This window comes from Convolutriloba macropyga, chromosome 12 (genome assembly GCF_964194025.1).
Source record: "Convolutriloba macropyga chromosome 12, txConMacr16.3, whole genome shotgun sequence".
NCBI lineage: Eukaryota > Metazoa > Xenacoelomorpha > Acoela > Convolutidae > Convolutriloba > Convolutriloba macropyga.
In genome coordinates, this window is record NC_134479.1 from 31,661,285 (window position 1) to 31,679,802 (window position 18,518).

General features: G+C 36.4%; 1 protein-coding gene across 5 annotated transcripts in view; it reads right to left on the reverse strand.

Moving 5' to 3' along the window:
- LOC142350852 (zinc finger C2HC domain-containing protein 1A-like) overlaps window positions 1–18,518 on the reverse strand; it is an 82,778-nt gene that overhangs the window by 62,189 nt on the left and 2,071 nt on the right. For all 5 annotated transcript variants that reach the window (XM_075402829.1, XM_075402826.1, XM_075402825.1 and 2 more), the window contains exons 2-4: window positions 16,662–16,768; window positions 15,983–16,063; window positions 11,440–11,612 (exon numbers count right to left, since the gene is read on the reverse strand). In XM_075402829.1, coding sequence (XP_075258944.1) covers window positions 11,440–11,612; window positions 15,983–16,063; window positions 16,662–16,768 — 361 coding nt within the window. The remainder of the gene's footprint in view (window positions 1–11,439; window positions 11,613–15,982; window positions 16,064–16,661; window positions 16,769–18,518) is intronic.

The window sequence follows — 18,518 nt, forward strand, 5'->3', positions numbered from 1 at the left end:
TTAATGCTACGCAATTAAAGTTCTCAATTTATTACAAAGAGTTCCTAGCCTTGTACAATGCGCTTGACTACTTTTCACACTACATTTGAGGATCAAGTAAACAAGTAATTATACTCACTGACAACAAAAGCCTCACACAATTCTTTCAGTCAAAAGTAATACCGCCATCACTTTGGAACTGTTTAGACAGAATAATTGCCTTTAACATAGTAATTGCTCACATTCCTGGACGCGCTAATTACGCAGCCGATTTTCTCTCGCGAATGGAGAATGACAAATCAGCAACAATGTCTTTAAAGTTAACAGACAGAATTCCAGTTACAGAAATAGAAATTGACACAGAAGCACAAAACCCTGATGTAGAACTAAATGTGTTATTTGATACTGAAGGCCTCGGTGACGAAATAAACGAAGACGAAGTTAACTTTCTTAAAAAACTAGGAGTTTATGACGATTACAAAAAGCGACAAAATAATGTTCCAATTACAGAAATTCAAGGGCTATTAAAACTTAAACGAAAACACGAAATAAATTCAATTGAGTACCCAAATCCATTAGGTGAGTTCCCAGACCTTACAGACAACTTAATTAGCCTTAACTTAGCAGATGAGCAGCAAAAAGATGCAGATATTAGAATAGTAATAAGCTGGATTCAACAAAACAATCAACAACCAGACTTAAAGTATGCTACAACCAACTTAAAAAAGTATTACAAACATTTAAACAGATTAATTCTTGAAGGGAATGTCTTATACCGGAATTTTTATGATGATACTGGAAAAGTACTTCATAAAAAAATTCTGTGTACCTAAGCATTTGTGGAAAGAGACTATATACAGACTCCATAATTCACAAACAGCAGGACATTTAGGCATTAAAGCAACAATTCAGGAATTCAGAAAGCGATTTTATTATCCAGGCTTCACTGAACATTTCATTAGCTTCATCAAAAACTGCCTCACTTGTCTTCAATTGAACAGAGTACCGAAAAGCCACATCACACCGAAACTGCAACCAGTCAGTTCACTACAATCATATCCAGGAGATATGCTCCAAATTGATTTAGTAGGCCCCCTAATGTCATCGCAATATAAGTATGTTTTGAGTGCAATAGATGTTTTCACAAAGTACCTATTCGCAGTTCCATTAACAAATGGATATGCTGACACAGTAGCCCGAGAACTAGTAAAGGTGTTCTTCCAACACAGCTATATTCCCCAAACGATACTTAGTGACTTAGGAACCAATTTTACTTCTGAATTAATGTCAGAATTAGCAAGTTTATTAGAAGTAAAGCTAAAACATGCCTCACTAAAGCACCCTCAGACTATCGGAGCAGTAGAACGATCTCACGGACCACTGAGACGAAATCTGAAACTTAATACAGAAGAACAATGGAAAGACTGGCATAAATATGTTCCTCTTGCAACCTTTATTCATAATACTTCATATCATTCAGCGACAAATTGTTGTCCTTCAACTTTATTCCATGGCAGAGAACCCATAAAATCCCTTGACATACGGTTCTCCAGAAAAGTAATGGATGCAGTAGCAGTAAACTCCGATTTTGTAAATGAACTGCAAGATGCCATGATGCAAAAGTTTGGAGAAAACAAAGAAAAATTAACAACTGCATAATTGAAGTACAAAAAGTATTATGATCAAAAAGCATCAGCAAAACCGATTCTGGAGAAATCATTCTGTTTACTTTTAAACCCTAAGCTATTAGAGCAATCAACAGTAATAGCTTCCCAAGTTCAGAAATGGCTACCGCTATATAAAGTGGAAAAAGTCCTTACTGATTTTAATTACATCATTCGAAAAGTAAATACGAATTACACCCAATGTGTTCATCGAATCAGATTGAAACCAATCCAACCAAGTGAAACTCCTGAAGACCTCGAAGTCATCAATCTTGTAAACTTTCAACCTGATCCGTCGAGAAGAGAACACATGGAACCTGACCTATTTGATAAACATATCCCAGAATTAATCAATGAGCAAGAAACAGAGATACAACAATCCAAGAAAGTGAAACAAGATCCAGTCAGAGTGACCATAAATGTTCCCCTAGGTGGACCACTAGCAGGACCAGCAGTAACAGCACCTCCAGCAGCCCCACCGGCCCCACCAAGGGTAGTAGCACCAGCAGTTAGACCACGAACTGCCCCAGTCCATCTTCCAGTATTTGATTCCTCAAGGTCAGACGAAGCAATCCCAAATTTATTTGATGAAAATAGCAGTTCAGATGAAAATTTAGCTGACCTAAACCTGGACGCAGAACAAATTGCCCGAATACCAGTTAATCCGTTAATTGCTGACGAAATTAGACAGCAAGAACCAGAAGTTCGTGTTCCTCTTGTATCATCCTCATCAGACGATGAAATGTTTCTACCATCTCAACAGCCACAACCATCAATAGTACCATTCGATATTAAATCGCCTCCAGAAACACACGAAGAACAATTTGCTTTAACTGATAGAAAAATAAGAGCCAGACCTTATAACCCAAAACGAAAACCAGAGAAAAGTTCATTCAAATCAACAGACTACCAACAGCGGAAAAATGTACGCGGATTTAAACGTGATAGAGAAATAATGTTGCATAAAGAAGATAGAACAAACCCTTACCTAACCAACCGAGTTAGAAGATCAGGCAGTCCTGGACCAAAAAATGCACGTGCCAGACTGGAACAAGAAGAAAAACGCGAAGCAATAAAAGCATCAGCACAAGCAGCACAACAGTCAACTACCCCAAGTAGAGAGACAAAATTAGATCAAGTAAGAGCTAGCATAGCAAAATATTCAGGGAAAAAGCCCAGCAGTTCAGCAAACAAACCAGTAACCAGATCTCAAACAAAAAACTCTTCACCAGGCTCTTCAAATCAAAACTTAAATCACTTTAGTCAAGAAATAAATGCAACTTATCTAAGTTCACCAACGGATATCTTATACTCTCCACACTCTTTTGCACACTGTATATCAGCAGACCTTGCAATGGCAAAGGGATTAGCCAGACAAGTCAAAAGCTGGTACCCAGCAGCCCCAAGTGCAATTAGACTTAGATATCCACCTGATATCGGCTCAGTTTTAATTTACTTCGACCCCATGTCTGAACGTTACATCTTCAGTTTAGTTACAAAATTCAGATACTACCACAAACCCACTTACGAATCTGTATTAGCAAGTCTTTATGAACTGAGAGAAATAGTAATAGATGCAGAAATTACACACTTAAAGTCTTCCAAAACTCGCTAGTGGCTATGATAAATTGGATTTTAATATCATTTTTGAGCTTATATGTCAAGTCTTCGACCCCCTACCTATAACCATCTATATCCATTAGCACGTACAGACCAAGTACAGTCCAGTATTCCCTCCATTAGCCCCAGAAGCCCAACAAGCCTGAGCAACTTAGCCTTAAAGCCCAAAAATCGCCAAAAATTCGAAAATTTTCGACCTCAAAATCCAGTTATTTTGATATATCTCCAAAACTACTTGTCCGAACCTGGATTAACGTATTGTTCTGAAAAGCCCTCATCCAGTAGAAGCGATTCCAGCTATAATTGACCCCTCTCGACCCGTTCTAGGTACCAAAAACTTAGCCTAAAATTGACCTTTCCGAAAATCCTAGGTTAACTTCAGAAAAATAGTCATAAAATTGTGAAAAATGCCCCGATCACCCCAAACTTTTGTGCTGCAGCATTTTTCAAGCCGAGGAACCGACATGCAAATTTTGAAGCGATTTGAAGAACTTTTAAAAATCGATTGACGCTGGAGCCCTCAATTTTTGACACTTTTCGAATCCGCTCGAATTCAATGATAACTCCTACAAAAAACCTTCAATTGACCCATTTTATAGCCCTAAACCATCTTACTGCTCACGCTTGACATCCCAGTACCCAAAAATCCCGTCAAAAATCAATAAAAGTTGAGTTATGACAAAAATACCGAACCCTACCAAAGTGTAATAAAATTGATTAAAATGTAGTCTAGATTATACCCCAAAAATATGCCAAAAACTGTCCCAAATGCCTCCAGCAGCTACTCACAGCTGCCACCCACATGGTACAACCTCAAACAACCGTTAAAACCAAATATTTCTAAGTATATGTTGAAAAATGACGAAAAAACGAAAATTGCGCTTCTGCTTCAATCCTCCGCTTCAAAAATTTTGTCATTTTATTCTCCACCTGACCCGATAAAAGCCACCTATACCCCCTACAACCCTAGGGCAACCCCCCACTAGCTTTGTAGCACCATAAAAACCAGTCCCAGCTCATCCCAGTATCAATCATGAAGACTTAAACCCAAATAAGCTCTCAAAACGCCACAATTTTGTCAGAAAAAATCCAGTTATTTCCCACTAGAGTCAAAAATATTAACATCTGACAAAAATTAACCATACCATCAGCACGCCCAGATCTATAGCTCTCGGAATATGCACTCCCAGCCCCCTAGTGCCAATATAAGCTGAGAAAAGACTGCCAAAGTAACGAAAGTCACAAAAAATCGAGTGAAATTTCCGAAAAAAAGTGATCAAACATGCATCTTAATACCCGAATATGCCCAATTTTATTGTTAATTCAGTTAGCCCCACTCATGAGCAGTCCAACCATAGCAATATCAATCATTCTGAACAAGTTTTTCATAGCCTCATAGCCAATAACCTATCCCCTATCTGAGCCTTTTCAAAAAACCCAGGTTCACTACAGCAAAAACGTTATAACTCGTGAAAAAATAGTTGAAACTGCCCAAATTTTTTGCTCTGCAGGGTTTTTTGAGCCGATAAAGCGATTCACCAATTTTGAGCTCAATCGGAGCAATTTAAAAATTGAGTGACGCTGGGCCCCTCAATTTTGGAGACTTTTTGAAAATTCACGAACATGTTCATAAAATCCAAAATACTGATTGAAAACCTGATATTATTAGCTTAAAACATCCGCATGCTCAAGCTCTAAACGCCCATATCAAAAATATTGAAAATTGTTAAGTAAAATGTTGAAATAATAGCAAAAAACTGAAGCCTACCAAACTCTTCTCAAATTTGTCAAAACAGAGCCAAAATTAGACTATAAAAATAGTATCAAATAGCCGAATTATGAGCCCATATTCAATATTCCGTCTCCCTAGTAGTTGTCCACGCCTAATCAACCAATAAAATCGCACAGAAATTCATAAATGTTGAAAAAAGTGAAAAAATCGAAAATTGCAAATATTTCACAAAATTTGGTCCGAAATTCTAAAGTGAAAAACTCCACATAGTAAAGTCAAATCATGCACCAAACTGCTTCAATAGCTGCCACCAACATAGTACTCACTAGTATGACCCACAATTACTGACAAAAATCAATTATCTTCAATCTATGTCAACTTATGTACCAAACTTGACGCTTCACAAGTAAAAATTCAGTACATTTCACAGAAAAACTGGTATAAAACCTAAGTTAATCAACCCCAAACCTACCAAAATGCTACCTCTGATAGCCACAGATATCAGTAACAACAGCTAGCACCTGATTTAGGCCACTAGAGAATCACCAGACCGACACATGTCTCGAAGAAGCTCAATTAGTGGAAAAATCATGCTCGAAAATTCGCATTTTGGACCCAAAAATCAACGTTATGACCCGATAAATAGCTTCAAACCCTATAATTCAGTAACATACATTAGTACCAAGCACAGACAGTACCAGTTTAACCATTCAATACCGATAATGTATGAACAGTGACGACTTATTCAGACCGAAATTTCATGATCCAAAAATAGCCAGGTTCAGATCACGAAAACAATCATAACTTTGCGAAAAATGCTTGAATTGCGCCAAATTTTTGCGCTGCAGGGTTTTTTGAGCCCCTGGAACGATCTACCAATTTTGAGCCCAATCGGAGCAATTTAAAAATTGAGTGACGCTGGAGCTTTAATTTTTCGCATTTTTCGTTTTTTCAGACATCAGTAAAAAAGTTGACCAAAAAGTGTCCAAAAACCTGAATTTATTGCATAGTTATTCCCCACCGATGTCTAATGAGTGGGCCAAGCCAAAAAAATTGCCCAAAGTTCAACAAAAATTGAAAAATTCACATATTTGCCACACTAGCCCTGATGCGGAAAAATGACCAAAATTACGAAAAAATTACATGTGAAAATTAGTACCAAATACTCTTCCAAACCAGTTCAAATTACACACAAGCGCTGGTAATAACCAGGACAAGTGTCTAGAACCATTAGAACCCGTTCCTGACCAGTATTTCACAAGTAAAGTTAAGTTAATGCTCAAAAATGAAAAAAGTCATTATGTCATCAATTTTGCACTCTCACAAATATGTCATTATAAAGTCACACACTGCAATTAAAAAATTACCACATGCTCACACACACTACAGTTTCTAGTTCCACCAGTAAAAACCAACCACAATTGTTGCAATCCAAAGATATCTCTGAAAAACTTGCCCATAACTGAAAGTACATTACATGATAATAGCACTGAAACTAGTTCATTTTCCATCGACGTAACCTTCTCACTCAGCAAATTCAGGCACTAATTGTTCACACGCGCACCAAACAACGCAGCAAAGCCATAGACAACTGGTCTCTACTATCATCGACATCTATTTATTAGTTAAACACTCACTAACTTTCCCATTTTCCCCTATTTACTCCCCGAAAAACTCGAAAAAATATGTAAAGACTGCATAATTCGACCCCCCAACAACTATCCCCATCATCAAACACCCAACAGTCAACCAAATAACCACACTTCAACATGTTTAAACACCATATTTAGTAGTAATATCAACCAACACACACATCAACACACATGATCCACAAGTAAAGTACACCTGAAACAAATAAATACCACATAAATAAGTGCCGCATTGAGACAACTAGACCTAGAAGCCTGAATCTAATAGACAAACGAACAAAAGGAACCACCATAACATGTCATAACAGCAATAGTTGGTCACAAAACCACAAATATTGCAAAAGTTTCACAATATCGAGTTCCATTTGAATATCTGACCACTGAGAGAAACTTTTAGTCAAATTCTCAGAGATGAACAGATTGCTGTCAATGAACTGCACATACAGCACCACAGGTTTCCGTTCATTTTATACTTGAGAGGCAGACACATTGCCAAAGCTAGTGAAAGACAATGAAAAGTGAAACTGAAGAGCTCGTGCAAAAAGTGATGAAAGTTGTTTTTCCTAGGCATTTTTCCTTTTTCCCCGAACAGGACCTCAAGCGTCCAAATGCAGGACAATAAAGGAAAGAAGCTCCTGGTCTTGCTCAGAGTGAGCAGCCGGACCTAAAACATATCATCCAGCAAAGAGTGAAGTAACTACCATGCATCGATACAATGCAGTAATCCATAAAGGCTTCAAGAAAAGCCAAAAGGCGGAAAAGTATTGCACGAGTAACATGCATCACTGTAGTTCCTACTCCCGACGACAGTATTACGAATGAAAACCACCTGGACAAAGCAATTGACGACCAGAAGAGAAAACTTCAGACTTCTCCGCAAGAGACATAAGTTTTGTTCATAGGGAGAGCAATCTTCAAGTTTTTCTTCAATTCTTTAACTGTCCAGCTAAAAGCGCATCTTCAATTTGAAACAGACAACCTTGATACAGAAGATGAACAAACTACCACAGAAGACGAACAGGACAACAGCGCCTTAACCCGAGAGGAAAGTATACTTTGAGCTCATGAAAGTCTTAAATAGTTCAACAAGTATTAATCTGTTAACCGATTAAGTGTCCCTTCAATCATTAAGTTCTAACCATTAGTGCTTTAAATAATCGAACCAGTGCTTCAATCCCAGAAAATAACCAATGCTTTAAACCATTCATTTAACCAGTATCCTTCTTATCCTCCTTCTAAAAGATTAGAGCCATTATTCAAAGAAATAACCATGATTATTTCCAGTGCTAATTCCCGTTATTCTCTTAATCTTAACTTTCAACTTATGTCTTCACTCTTTACTCTGAAATTAGCGCACTTTCACCTCTTTAATGTTCCTCCAAAGCTCTTAATCTTGTCTTAACTTTCCTCACTTTAATCTTTATCTCAATTTGTCTCAACTTAAACTTTGTTCCTCCTAACTTCATTAATTGTCTTTAACTTAAAAGCTTTCGTTCCTAACACTTTTCTAAGAAAACATAAATTGGGTGGCTCCAACAAAAATATGTTTATAACCTCATATTCGTGCAGATTATATGTTTTATAGAAAAATTGTAAAAACCCAGTTCCTTCTCAAAATTTTCATGGAAAAATTTTCATAAAGTCGGGTAGTGTCACGCCCCTATTTCGTCCCTCATAGTTACGTGATGATATTCCTTAAAATATCCATAATTAAGTGCTTTATATTAATTAATATTCAGTTAGTTTCAAGGCCATATATAGCCAGTATTTTCCATCTAGGCCTGTAACCCCTAATTTGTTTATGTTTATGAAAAACAACCGCAGATTGACAGGTTTTTCTAGCAAACACTTCAAGTGCCTAAAAGCCTCAATATTTACTTTTTTGAGTTTCTTGATGATAAATTCACATAATCAGTAAATAACTTCATGAGAGATTATGTACTTGGTGAAGTAATTATTCTGATAAAGTAGGTGCTAATACGGAATTGTATATGTACTGAACAAACATCAAGAGACGTACAAAAGCCGGAAATTGCCCAACTTGTAAATCAGTAAATATTTGCGAAGGACCAATACAACTGAAGGCACAGTCCTGCGGAACCCACTATCACCAAAACACCGGAGAACCAGCCTGACAATCAGTTGCCTATCATCTTATAAAAACTTGATAAAACTTGAGAAACTTCTTAAAATTATTAAACAACTCTTGCTAAAAAATAATTAAAGATTGAACTGGAAATTCTCTTGAAAACCTCCAAGTTTGGTAAACTTAGTTACAGAAGAAATAGCGACTAACTTAACACTAAAATGCAAGGCAAACTAGTGGATATATCACGCATCTGAATCGCTCAATAAAAGGCTATTACTAGCTAATTTTACTCAAATTATATCCGCTAAAAATCGCACTGTGAAACACCAAAATAAGTCCTTGTAAAATGCCAATTATTCAAGTTAATTACTTCTAATATAGACCTCAATAACACCACGAGGAACACTATTAAAAATCAGTGCGTAACACTATATAAAAGACTTTACCCAAAAACGACAATGATGAAAGATGTGTAACAAAAACAACGGACTCATTTCAACTCTCCAATTCATTTCAAATAAACTTAAGCACACTGAAGTCGTCCCAATCGCTCTCAAACGACAGGCGGGTGCGTTCGCTTTAACTGTAGCCGGCTCCATCGGGGGAGTAGCCTGTTAAGATGCCATTAGAGCTTTCTTTAGATGACAACAAAGATTTATAACCACATGATGAAAGTATTGCGAAAAAACGAAACAATAATGTTCGACTCATTTTTTCCGTTAACTTTAAAAAACTGCATCTTGATTGACTGTTGAGACTTCATTGGCAGTTCAAACTAGAGAAAAATGAAAAACTAGAAAAGTGAAGAATCTATTATTGTGATTTCAACTTTTTAATGTCTATTTTTGAGTTCATAAGCCAACATGTCCAATTAATTTTGATTGCTATTTTTACAGCAGTCAAGTAAAATTTTCGCTGGGACTCATCGCTATTTTTAACCAACTTTTGGTGAAAAGCTATTTTATATAGCAAAACAATTAACAACGCAAGTTTTTCATCTGGTAAAAATTATATCAAAATAAGTGAAAATAAGTGTTCTGAACATTTCATTTTTTCGTAATAAACGAGTCGTAGTCAAGGTTGGCACGGGAAAACATAACCGACTAAACGTCGGAAGAATAGCTCTCGAACGACTAGTGGGAACTGTAATCAATTGCAGCCTGCTTCAGTCGGGGTGGAGCGGGGGGGGGGGGGGCTTAATGCCTAAATGGGACTAAGAAGTTCAAACATAACCGACTAACGTCGGGCGAATTGCTCTCAAACGACCGGCGAGCGGTTGGCTTCGTCAGTAGCTAGTCACGGGGGGGGGTGCACCGGGGGCTGATGGGGGGGGCAACAGCGCGGTGGGGGGTGGAGGCAATAGTGGGGGAGGCGTCTCAACCTCTAAGAACCGCCCTTCACACCATAAGTATAAGTCTCCAAACCAATTTGAGCTGAAACAGAGCTGAAAGGCTCTAAGAGCACTTAATGCCCGCTGGGCGCTACCTGTTTATCCCGTTTTTGAGGACGAAAAGTCAAAAGCGTCAGACGAAAAATCGCATAAAAAAAAAGACCGACAGGACTAATATAATTGCTACAAACTTCGTTTGAGAGCAATTAATAAAAGGCTTCAAATAACCACATAAGAGGTTAACATATACCACTATTAAGATTTAAAGTTAAAATGCCAACAGTTTCGGCGCACTTCTCATTTGACTTTGGTATTAAATTGCCGCCAATTGAGTTCAGCTGCTTGAAATTGTGATTGAGAGAGAATTTTAGATCACGCGAAACGCAAAAAGTCAAGGGCGTAAAAGTCACTCGAAGTCAAAACGGTCAAGCGAAATTTTTGTATAAAAAAAGACACACACGTTTACAATAATTGCTTCTCTACGAGAGCAATTAATAATACTTCAATTTTAGCTTCAAAAAATGGTAGTCAAAAAGATCTTTTAGAGCTTCTGACAAATTTGAGACATATGCTGGAACATTATGCGCTACGTTAAGTCAAGCACGAAAAGTCTTGTTGTTTTAGTATATCAGTCTAAATTTTATAGCTGTCGATTTTATTTTCACAAATTAGAGCTCCATTTGACTTGGAGAACTTGACAGAGTGACATTCAGTAACATTCTCGAAAACTATAGCATGGTGTTACAATAATCTCCATAGTTATCGACTGTCACCTGGAAGCTGAGTTAAGTTTTGTTTGAAGAAATCATCATACTGCCTCCTACAAAGCTTCGAGGGTCACAATGATCTTCACAATCAATTTTTGACAGCGTCGCTATTAAGTAATGCGTAGACCACTTTGAGAGCTCGTTTTTGTCTCTGTTTGCTAACAACAAACAGCGGCTCCTTAACTTGTAACGCATGACCTAAATACTTTATCGATACTACTTCATTCGAAGTTGGACATTTTATATTAAATTGTTGAACAGGTTTCCAGTTTTCACGATTGCCCAAGATTTTTGTGCTTAAAACAACGTTTTTCAGCCGATTCCAACAATACAGGCATTCAGTTAGACCAACCCTGCTCTTCACATCTTGGTTACTACGAAGAAGCGCCAATAAATGCATTCTTAACCGCTAAACAATAAACAAACCGTTAATTCAGTTTCGGTTTTGAGGCCGGAAGTGATCGCGTTACATAATCCTTCTCAATTATTACCGAATACGTCATCAATTATCAGATGCGACCGATGTAGCAGCAAGAATAAAATGCTAACCGGCACCCCTCCATGCCAGGGTTCATAGAAGGAGGAGGTGCACCCATTCCGCCACCCTTGTTCAATGGAGGTGCGCCTCTGGCCGCCCTCATGCCTTCCACAAACTGTTCGTGTTTGTATCTCCAGTTGTTTCGAGTCGCCTCGTGAGCTTTCTGATACCTTGCTGCATCTTTCTACACAAGCAAATAACGTCTGATAAAGTCGAGAGAAAATGGATACAGAAAGAAACCAAATGCGATTTTCAGCTTTTACACGAGAGCTTTTTATGAGGATCTTCATTTTAACAACTTCACAGAGATTTTTTCATCTTTTTCATCTCATAGAGTACTTAAAGGACAGTAAAGATCTGCTAATTTTGATGGAAAGGTGAGACAAACGATTCGTACGGGGAAGTTGTGCAACTTTTTATAATAGGATGAAAAACACGAACATTCACAGACAGTGCATCGAGACTCGCATTCTTATTGTAACTAACAGCAAGTCTGAACTTTCAAAAATTTTTACGAGAGTATCTATCTATTAGTTAAATTTTCGGTAGTCTACATTTAAGAACTTGAAGACTTTTAAAAACAGAACTTTCCGTTAACAAAAACTTTATTTTCAAGCACTATTGGAAAGAGTGAATTTTTTTTTCTGAATTTCGTTGAAATGATAATGAGTTTCTATGATGATCAAACGTTTACCTTAAAAAAATCGGGCCGAAAAAAATGAGAGATCTTTTTTTGATGTGTTGACAATTTTGATAAAATTCCGAAAGGGTAAAATGGGGGCAATTTTTTACAACTGATCTTTTGCGTTTGTACACTAAACACCAGCAGAGCTCTAAGGCAGCAGATCAGCAGCGTAAATATCTCCGGGTTTCACCTGAGAATCCCGTTTTTGAGAAGTAAAAAAGCGTCAGACAAAAACTCCGTCGATCACACAGAGATTGTAGACTACTATAATTTCTAGAAAATTCCTGAGAGCAGTTAATTAATACATGCAAACTCTATACGCGCTGCAAATTATTCCTAGTTGAAGGATATCCCATAACGAGTGGGATGGCCATGGACAAAGGCCTGAAATTCTTTGCATGTCGCCTTGGTTATATCTAAACACTTCTAATCAACCTGGATGCTTGTGACTACATTATCGATGAATAATAACAAAGTAATAATAATTAAGTATTTCACAATGAAAGTGCATGCAACTGTAGTCCGGTTGAAACAAAAATGCAGTTGCGTCCGTTTGATTCGTCTTGTTGATTGTCCCCTTAGGAGGATCTGTCTTTATTTATACACTTACATTGCTGGATGTTTCAAAAATAAGAAAATCTCTGGCGAGGCGGAAACAATTTTCAGCAAACAGGAACCAGAATGAACAAAAACATTAATGCCTCTCCTCTCCCTTTGAAATTTTTTGCCATTTGATTTTTTCCATATCCACAGGTCATGAACCCGTTTTAATAACTCTTAGGATGCAACCCAAACATAAAACTGATCATGCAATAAGAAATCAAAAAACGCAAAGCGTACACTTACGTCAATCTAAAACAACTTCAGACATAACATTTTCGATAGCAAAAAAAGTAAAAGAAAACTTTAAAAACGTAACAATTGCCGTGACAAGTAGTCATTGCATAGCCTTAGCGCGAGTAATTCTTCGAAAAACTTTCCTCTTTCGGCAAATTAACTATCTCCTCTAAGAAGCTGAGAGTAAAATTTCAAAAGCTGAAGTAATAAACCACGGGCGGCTTCGCCATGTGAAAAATGAATCGGGCGCATTACTTCAAAATGCATGGTCGGGTTTTCTATAATAGGTTACCGAGCACATGAAAGCCCATTTTCCAGGTACAAAAGAACAGAAACTGGACCTTCTATAAGCTTCCTCGTACTTAATTTTACCCTTCAAATATTATCGGTATGAAAAATTTGCCATGCAGTTAAGCCAGAGCAACAACGAATACAAAATAACCATTAACTTCGGACAATTCTTTATCAAACGACAGGCTGGAGCTTGCCTCGGGGAGCAATAATGGGACCTTGAATGATGTTGTGCGACATAATCATTATATAATCATTATAGACAAATTCAGTGATAAAAATAAAAGCAATTTCGGCGGTGAAACAACCGTTATTGCTGTGTGCTTGAAACAAAAACTGAATTCTTATAACGCACAGAAAATAGAGCGAACACTTATGAAATCAACCTCATGCAGCGAGCAGTTTCCAACTTTACTCAATTTCTCATTTCATCGATCGATTGATCACCTCTTCTCAAAGTATAGATATCCAATCAAACAAAACTACCATATATGTATCAGATATGGTTGATCAAAAAAGCAGTTGCCTCTAAAATTCATAAATTCTCTCAGGCGTTATCTGAGCAATAGCTTTACATTGATCAATCATTCGAACCTTCATCAGCTTTTTTGTTTAAAAACTGTTTCTATTATTGGAAATATCTTTCGTGACAGGTTATTGGAAATATCTTTCGTGTCCTGGTAATTGATCAACCACTTACCGTCCGAAATGAAAACAATGCAACCCTTGAGACCGTGAAGTTTTTTGATATGTTGCTTGAAATTTATTTGGAACGAGCAAGTACTAGGGCTTGCCATATAGTGCTTGCACAACCCAACAACAATAAGCCCACAGCCAAATTCAACTTGTTTCATCTTTGCAGATAAAAATAATCAGAAAGAAAAGATCCCTTCAAAATAAAATGCTTTCAGCTGCAGTTTGAAACAGGAACAACAGGAAAAAATCTTGAGTTCTCGGAGGAGCCAAAACACCTGAGTAACCCTTAATTATTAAATACTTAGTTGCACATAAATTAATACATAATATCGAAAGAGTTTTCCTAAAATGTGTTGTAATCCAACAAGAACCCTTTAAAATTCAATTCTTTTTCATTACTGACATTTTTGATTAAGTTTCAACAGCCTTTTTCTAATAAAAAATTAAACAATTCTAAACTCAAATTGATGACCTCTGATTCAAGGTTAACTGTTTTTCTCTCTAATTTTCTCAGCACGAACGTTTTAGTCAAAATCCCATTGGTAAATGTCGCTGCAGAAAAGTTGCAATTTTTAATAAATAGATAATCGAAAACGAACCCAAAAATCATTAACGAAAAAGCGCCTCCACATCGCCAGTATTCAGTAAAACGCTGCTCAGTTCAAGCTACTCATAGCCGTAATAGAAACGCGAAACAGGAAAGCTTTGTTTCAGAAATGCAAAAAAACTGGAACCTGAAACGATTTCTTTTATAGTTGATATCTCATAATTACATCGATTATGTGGCTTACATTATCATCGGGACAATATTGTCTAAATTTTTTTCTCAGGTGTTTTCTCGCAACATCCCCTAAACGGTGTTTTGGTTAAAGAAGGAGATAAATAACATAGAAGTCAAAACTAAAATAGGCAATTGTATAAACAAGCGACAAACACAGGTGAAACGAGTCAATCTCTGAAAAAATCAACACAGCAGGACAATCCTGGAATAAAGTTCAAGCAAAACTTTTTAAATCAATTATTTTCCATTAAAAAAACTTATCAGAATATTAAAAAGTGATTCACACAGTTGAACCTATGAAATTAATTTGTCTTTTCTGATGTGCCCCCTCAATTTTGACTTCCAAATGACCTCAAATCATCAAAATTATGAAATTCTTAAAAAAAAATGACTGCACCTAAACTAAATAAAATTTGAACTCAGTAATAGTTGACTGAGTACGTGGAGCTGCTCCAAACGACTCATATTCGTTGTTATTTCAATGATTGACACAAATATGACACCAAATTCCATTAATGGCAAAAAAGTAATCAAAATTTTAAAAATATGTGAAAAAATGTATGTTTGAAAGTCCTGATTTCTTTTTCAAATCTGTGTAGTGCAAAAAAGTAAATGCTGAATACGTCGTTTTTCATTGGTTTTCAGTCAATTGTGCATGCAGATAAAGTGCATGCTATCACTAAAACTCACAATTTCTCATAGTTTTTCAGGTTCCATTTGAAATATCTTTTTAATTTTTTTCGACTTTTCATTTTTTTGACAATTAACCAATAATAGATAGATCTCGAAAGATTTTCTTACTGTTTATCAAGACCTGAACAAAGATTTGAAACGAACTGAACATTGGATGAAAATTTAGGTCAACACAGGCGAGGGACGGTTTAAAAAATTAAACAATTTTAAAAATTGGCTCAAAATTTGTCGAAACCTTTTTTCTAATAAACGCATTTTTTTACTTCTGTACTATAAAGAGGCATTAACAAAACGCTAAGATACTTGTTTTTCAAAAATAGCTTAATATTATTATATTTTGTGCTCTCTTATTAGAGTTTACTTTTACTCAATTAAAGTTCATAAAGACAGAATTTTGAGGATATAAGAAACCACCAAACGAAAAAAAAATTCCAACATTTTTGTAAATGATTGCATGAAAAGACAACTGAGAACTGAGCCCGATCGAAACGAACTTGCGAGAATCTTGCAAGATAACCAATTTTTGAAAGAATTATACAAGATAATATCTGGTCACGACTAGGGTACTCACCTTTGGAGCCTGTCCTGGCTTTACTGTGTTTGTGTAAGGCACGTCAGATCCCTGTGCACGTTGCCTGCCCGAGTCGAACACCTAAATAAACACTCAAACATAACCGACTACCGCTGAACGAATTGCTCTCGAGGGGCTAACTTTGCTTGTAGCTAGCTTAAGCACATAGGGCGATGACGAAAGTAGGGAGGTGGGTCCAAGATCGCCTCCTCTCCCTTTCTCATGCGTTCATCAAACAATTTGCTGAACCGAACCCTATGAGGATGCTAATGCTCTAAAAGCTGCTCAGACACTAAATGCCCTCTATGCTTCAAGAGAATTAAATCAAACCAATAACAGGTCGCATCAGCTGTGCTGTATTCAATTGTACACATGTATTTGTACTATATCCCATTTATTTTATTATCTGTGCCAATAATTAATTGATATTCTTTACAAACAAATCAGGAAGAACAACCACAGTACAACCAATTTCAACGCAACCCATCAGATTTTGAAAAAAAAACGAAAAGAAACAGAAATATGGAGAAAAGGGGTTGAGAGATTGAAAACGAATAAAAAAGTTCATCGAATTTTCAGACAAGAGGTCTTTGTTCTGGTAATATATATGATTAGTTGCCATGATTCGATGTCTTCTAAACCAATATCCTTCATAAATTCAATTTACGATATGACGAACCTTGCGTTTCTTCTTGGCATTTTTGGCACATATTGGAGCGTGTTTGGCCAATACATCACTGTTAAAAGTCCTGCCGCAGTTCTTACAGGGAACCAGGTTTTGGTTTACTAAAACAGAGTAAAATTCAATCCATTCAGATCTGTAAAAGTAATTTGTTAAGAGTAGTTATGAGACCTAACAATTTTAAAACAGTTTAAATACAGCTTGACACCAAAATTGGACTGGTGGTCAAACTCTCTTTGTAATCGCAACTTTTGAATATACTCACTTGCCTCTGAATTATCCCGAATCGTTATTAAAATGACTCCTAGATAATCACCCCCACCGACAGATGTACGTCCTCTAAGCTGGGGGAGGGGATAGAATTAAAATTTAACAAGAACTACGCAAAGATTCGAAAAGAAAGCCAGAACTTGACTTGCTGAAACTTTTCTCTGCAACTGGCAACGAGTTTTGAGTAAAAATATAATCCGACTAACGTCGGATGAATCGCTCTCGAATGACAGACGGGCGCAAATTAATTTTGAGGAAGTGTTGCTTAGAAATATTTTATGGATGCTAAAACAATCTCCCTACATCTTAACCACTCAGCTCCCAACGCTTTATTTCCATCCGCTCACAATCGGTTATACCAACAAATTTGATTTCAGAAGGAGAGCAACTTAGATCACTCAAAAATGAACTTACGTTTGAACTCAGGAAGTCAAAAACAATTCTAGAACAAAGCGCAAACTTTTGCATCAGAAAAGACACACAATCTTACAACAATTGCTGCAAATTTCGTTCGAGAGAAATCAAAAAGCTAAAGTACAATGAGTTGTTTCCTGGTTGTTTTACCAAAGAAAGAATTTTAAAAACAAAAATGCCAACAACGGTAAAATTTTGTTGAAATGTCTGACGATTCTTATAATTTCTTCCATCTAATCTTGAAAAATAGGTTTTAAGCTTTCAGAGAATACTTATGGTAGACATTTTCCATAACACAACAGAAGTACCTAAGATTCGGGACAACAAATGATTTAGGTTTTCCATTTACCACGGGTTATCTCTAAGGTTGTTTTATAAACAATGATAAAGTTTCCAAAAGGAAAAGGAAGTAAAAATTAGTTTCCTCTTTGAACTCCAATTGAACAACTGTGATACTATTGATGTGCACGAAAACTAGAGAACGGGGAAAAACGAAACAAAATTGAATTGAAATACTTTGTTCATCTTTTGGCTGGTTTCTATGGCATCTTGAAAATATTTTCTTTGCAAATTAGGATTGCTATTTTGTAGACTATCCAACTCAACTGAGGCAGCCTTAGAACATTATTATGAGTTTTTTTTATTAAAGAGCAAGATTTTCCAGAAAAAGCTTTGAACATTTTTGTCAATTCATGCGGCTTAAGCTAAACACACATCCCTTAGTTCATTTCAAAACATACAGTTACATCAAACATTGGATACTTGCGACCAGAATAACAGAAAATCTAGATTCCTTGAAAACAAAAATTGAAATCTATTTTTTATTCTAATTTCTGGTGATTATTCATGAAGCCTCAGCTGACCAAGTATGGGCCCTCAACTTGCTGACAGATTGCTGTTTATTTCAGTTAACTAAAAAAGTGGAGCAGTCACTAGTAAATTTGTGATTTCAATAACGAAAAGAAATAACCCAAATCGGGAAATTTTTGGAGAAATAGAAAATCGTAACTTTGTTGTAGATATCTCAGCAGAAAAAAATCTGCAATAATAATTTTAAAAAAGATAATTGTCACAGTCAAGTAAAAAAGATTTTTCTTAATAACGGCAAAAATTTTTTCCAAAAAATTCCTCTGGGTAATTAAGCATTCGACTTGATTTTTGAATTGATCA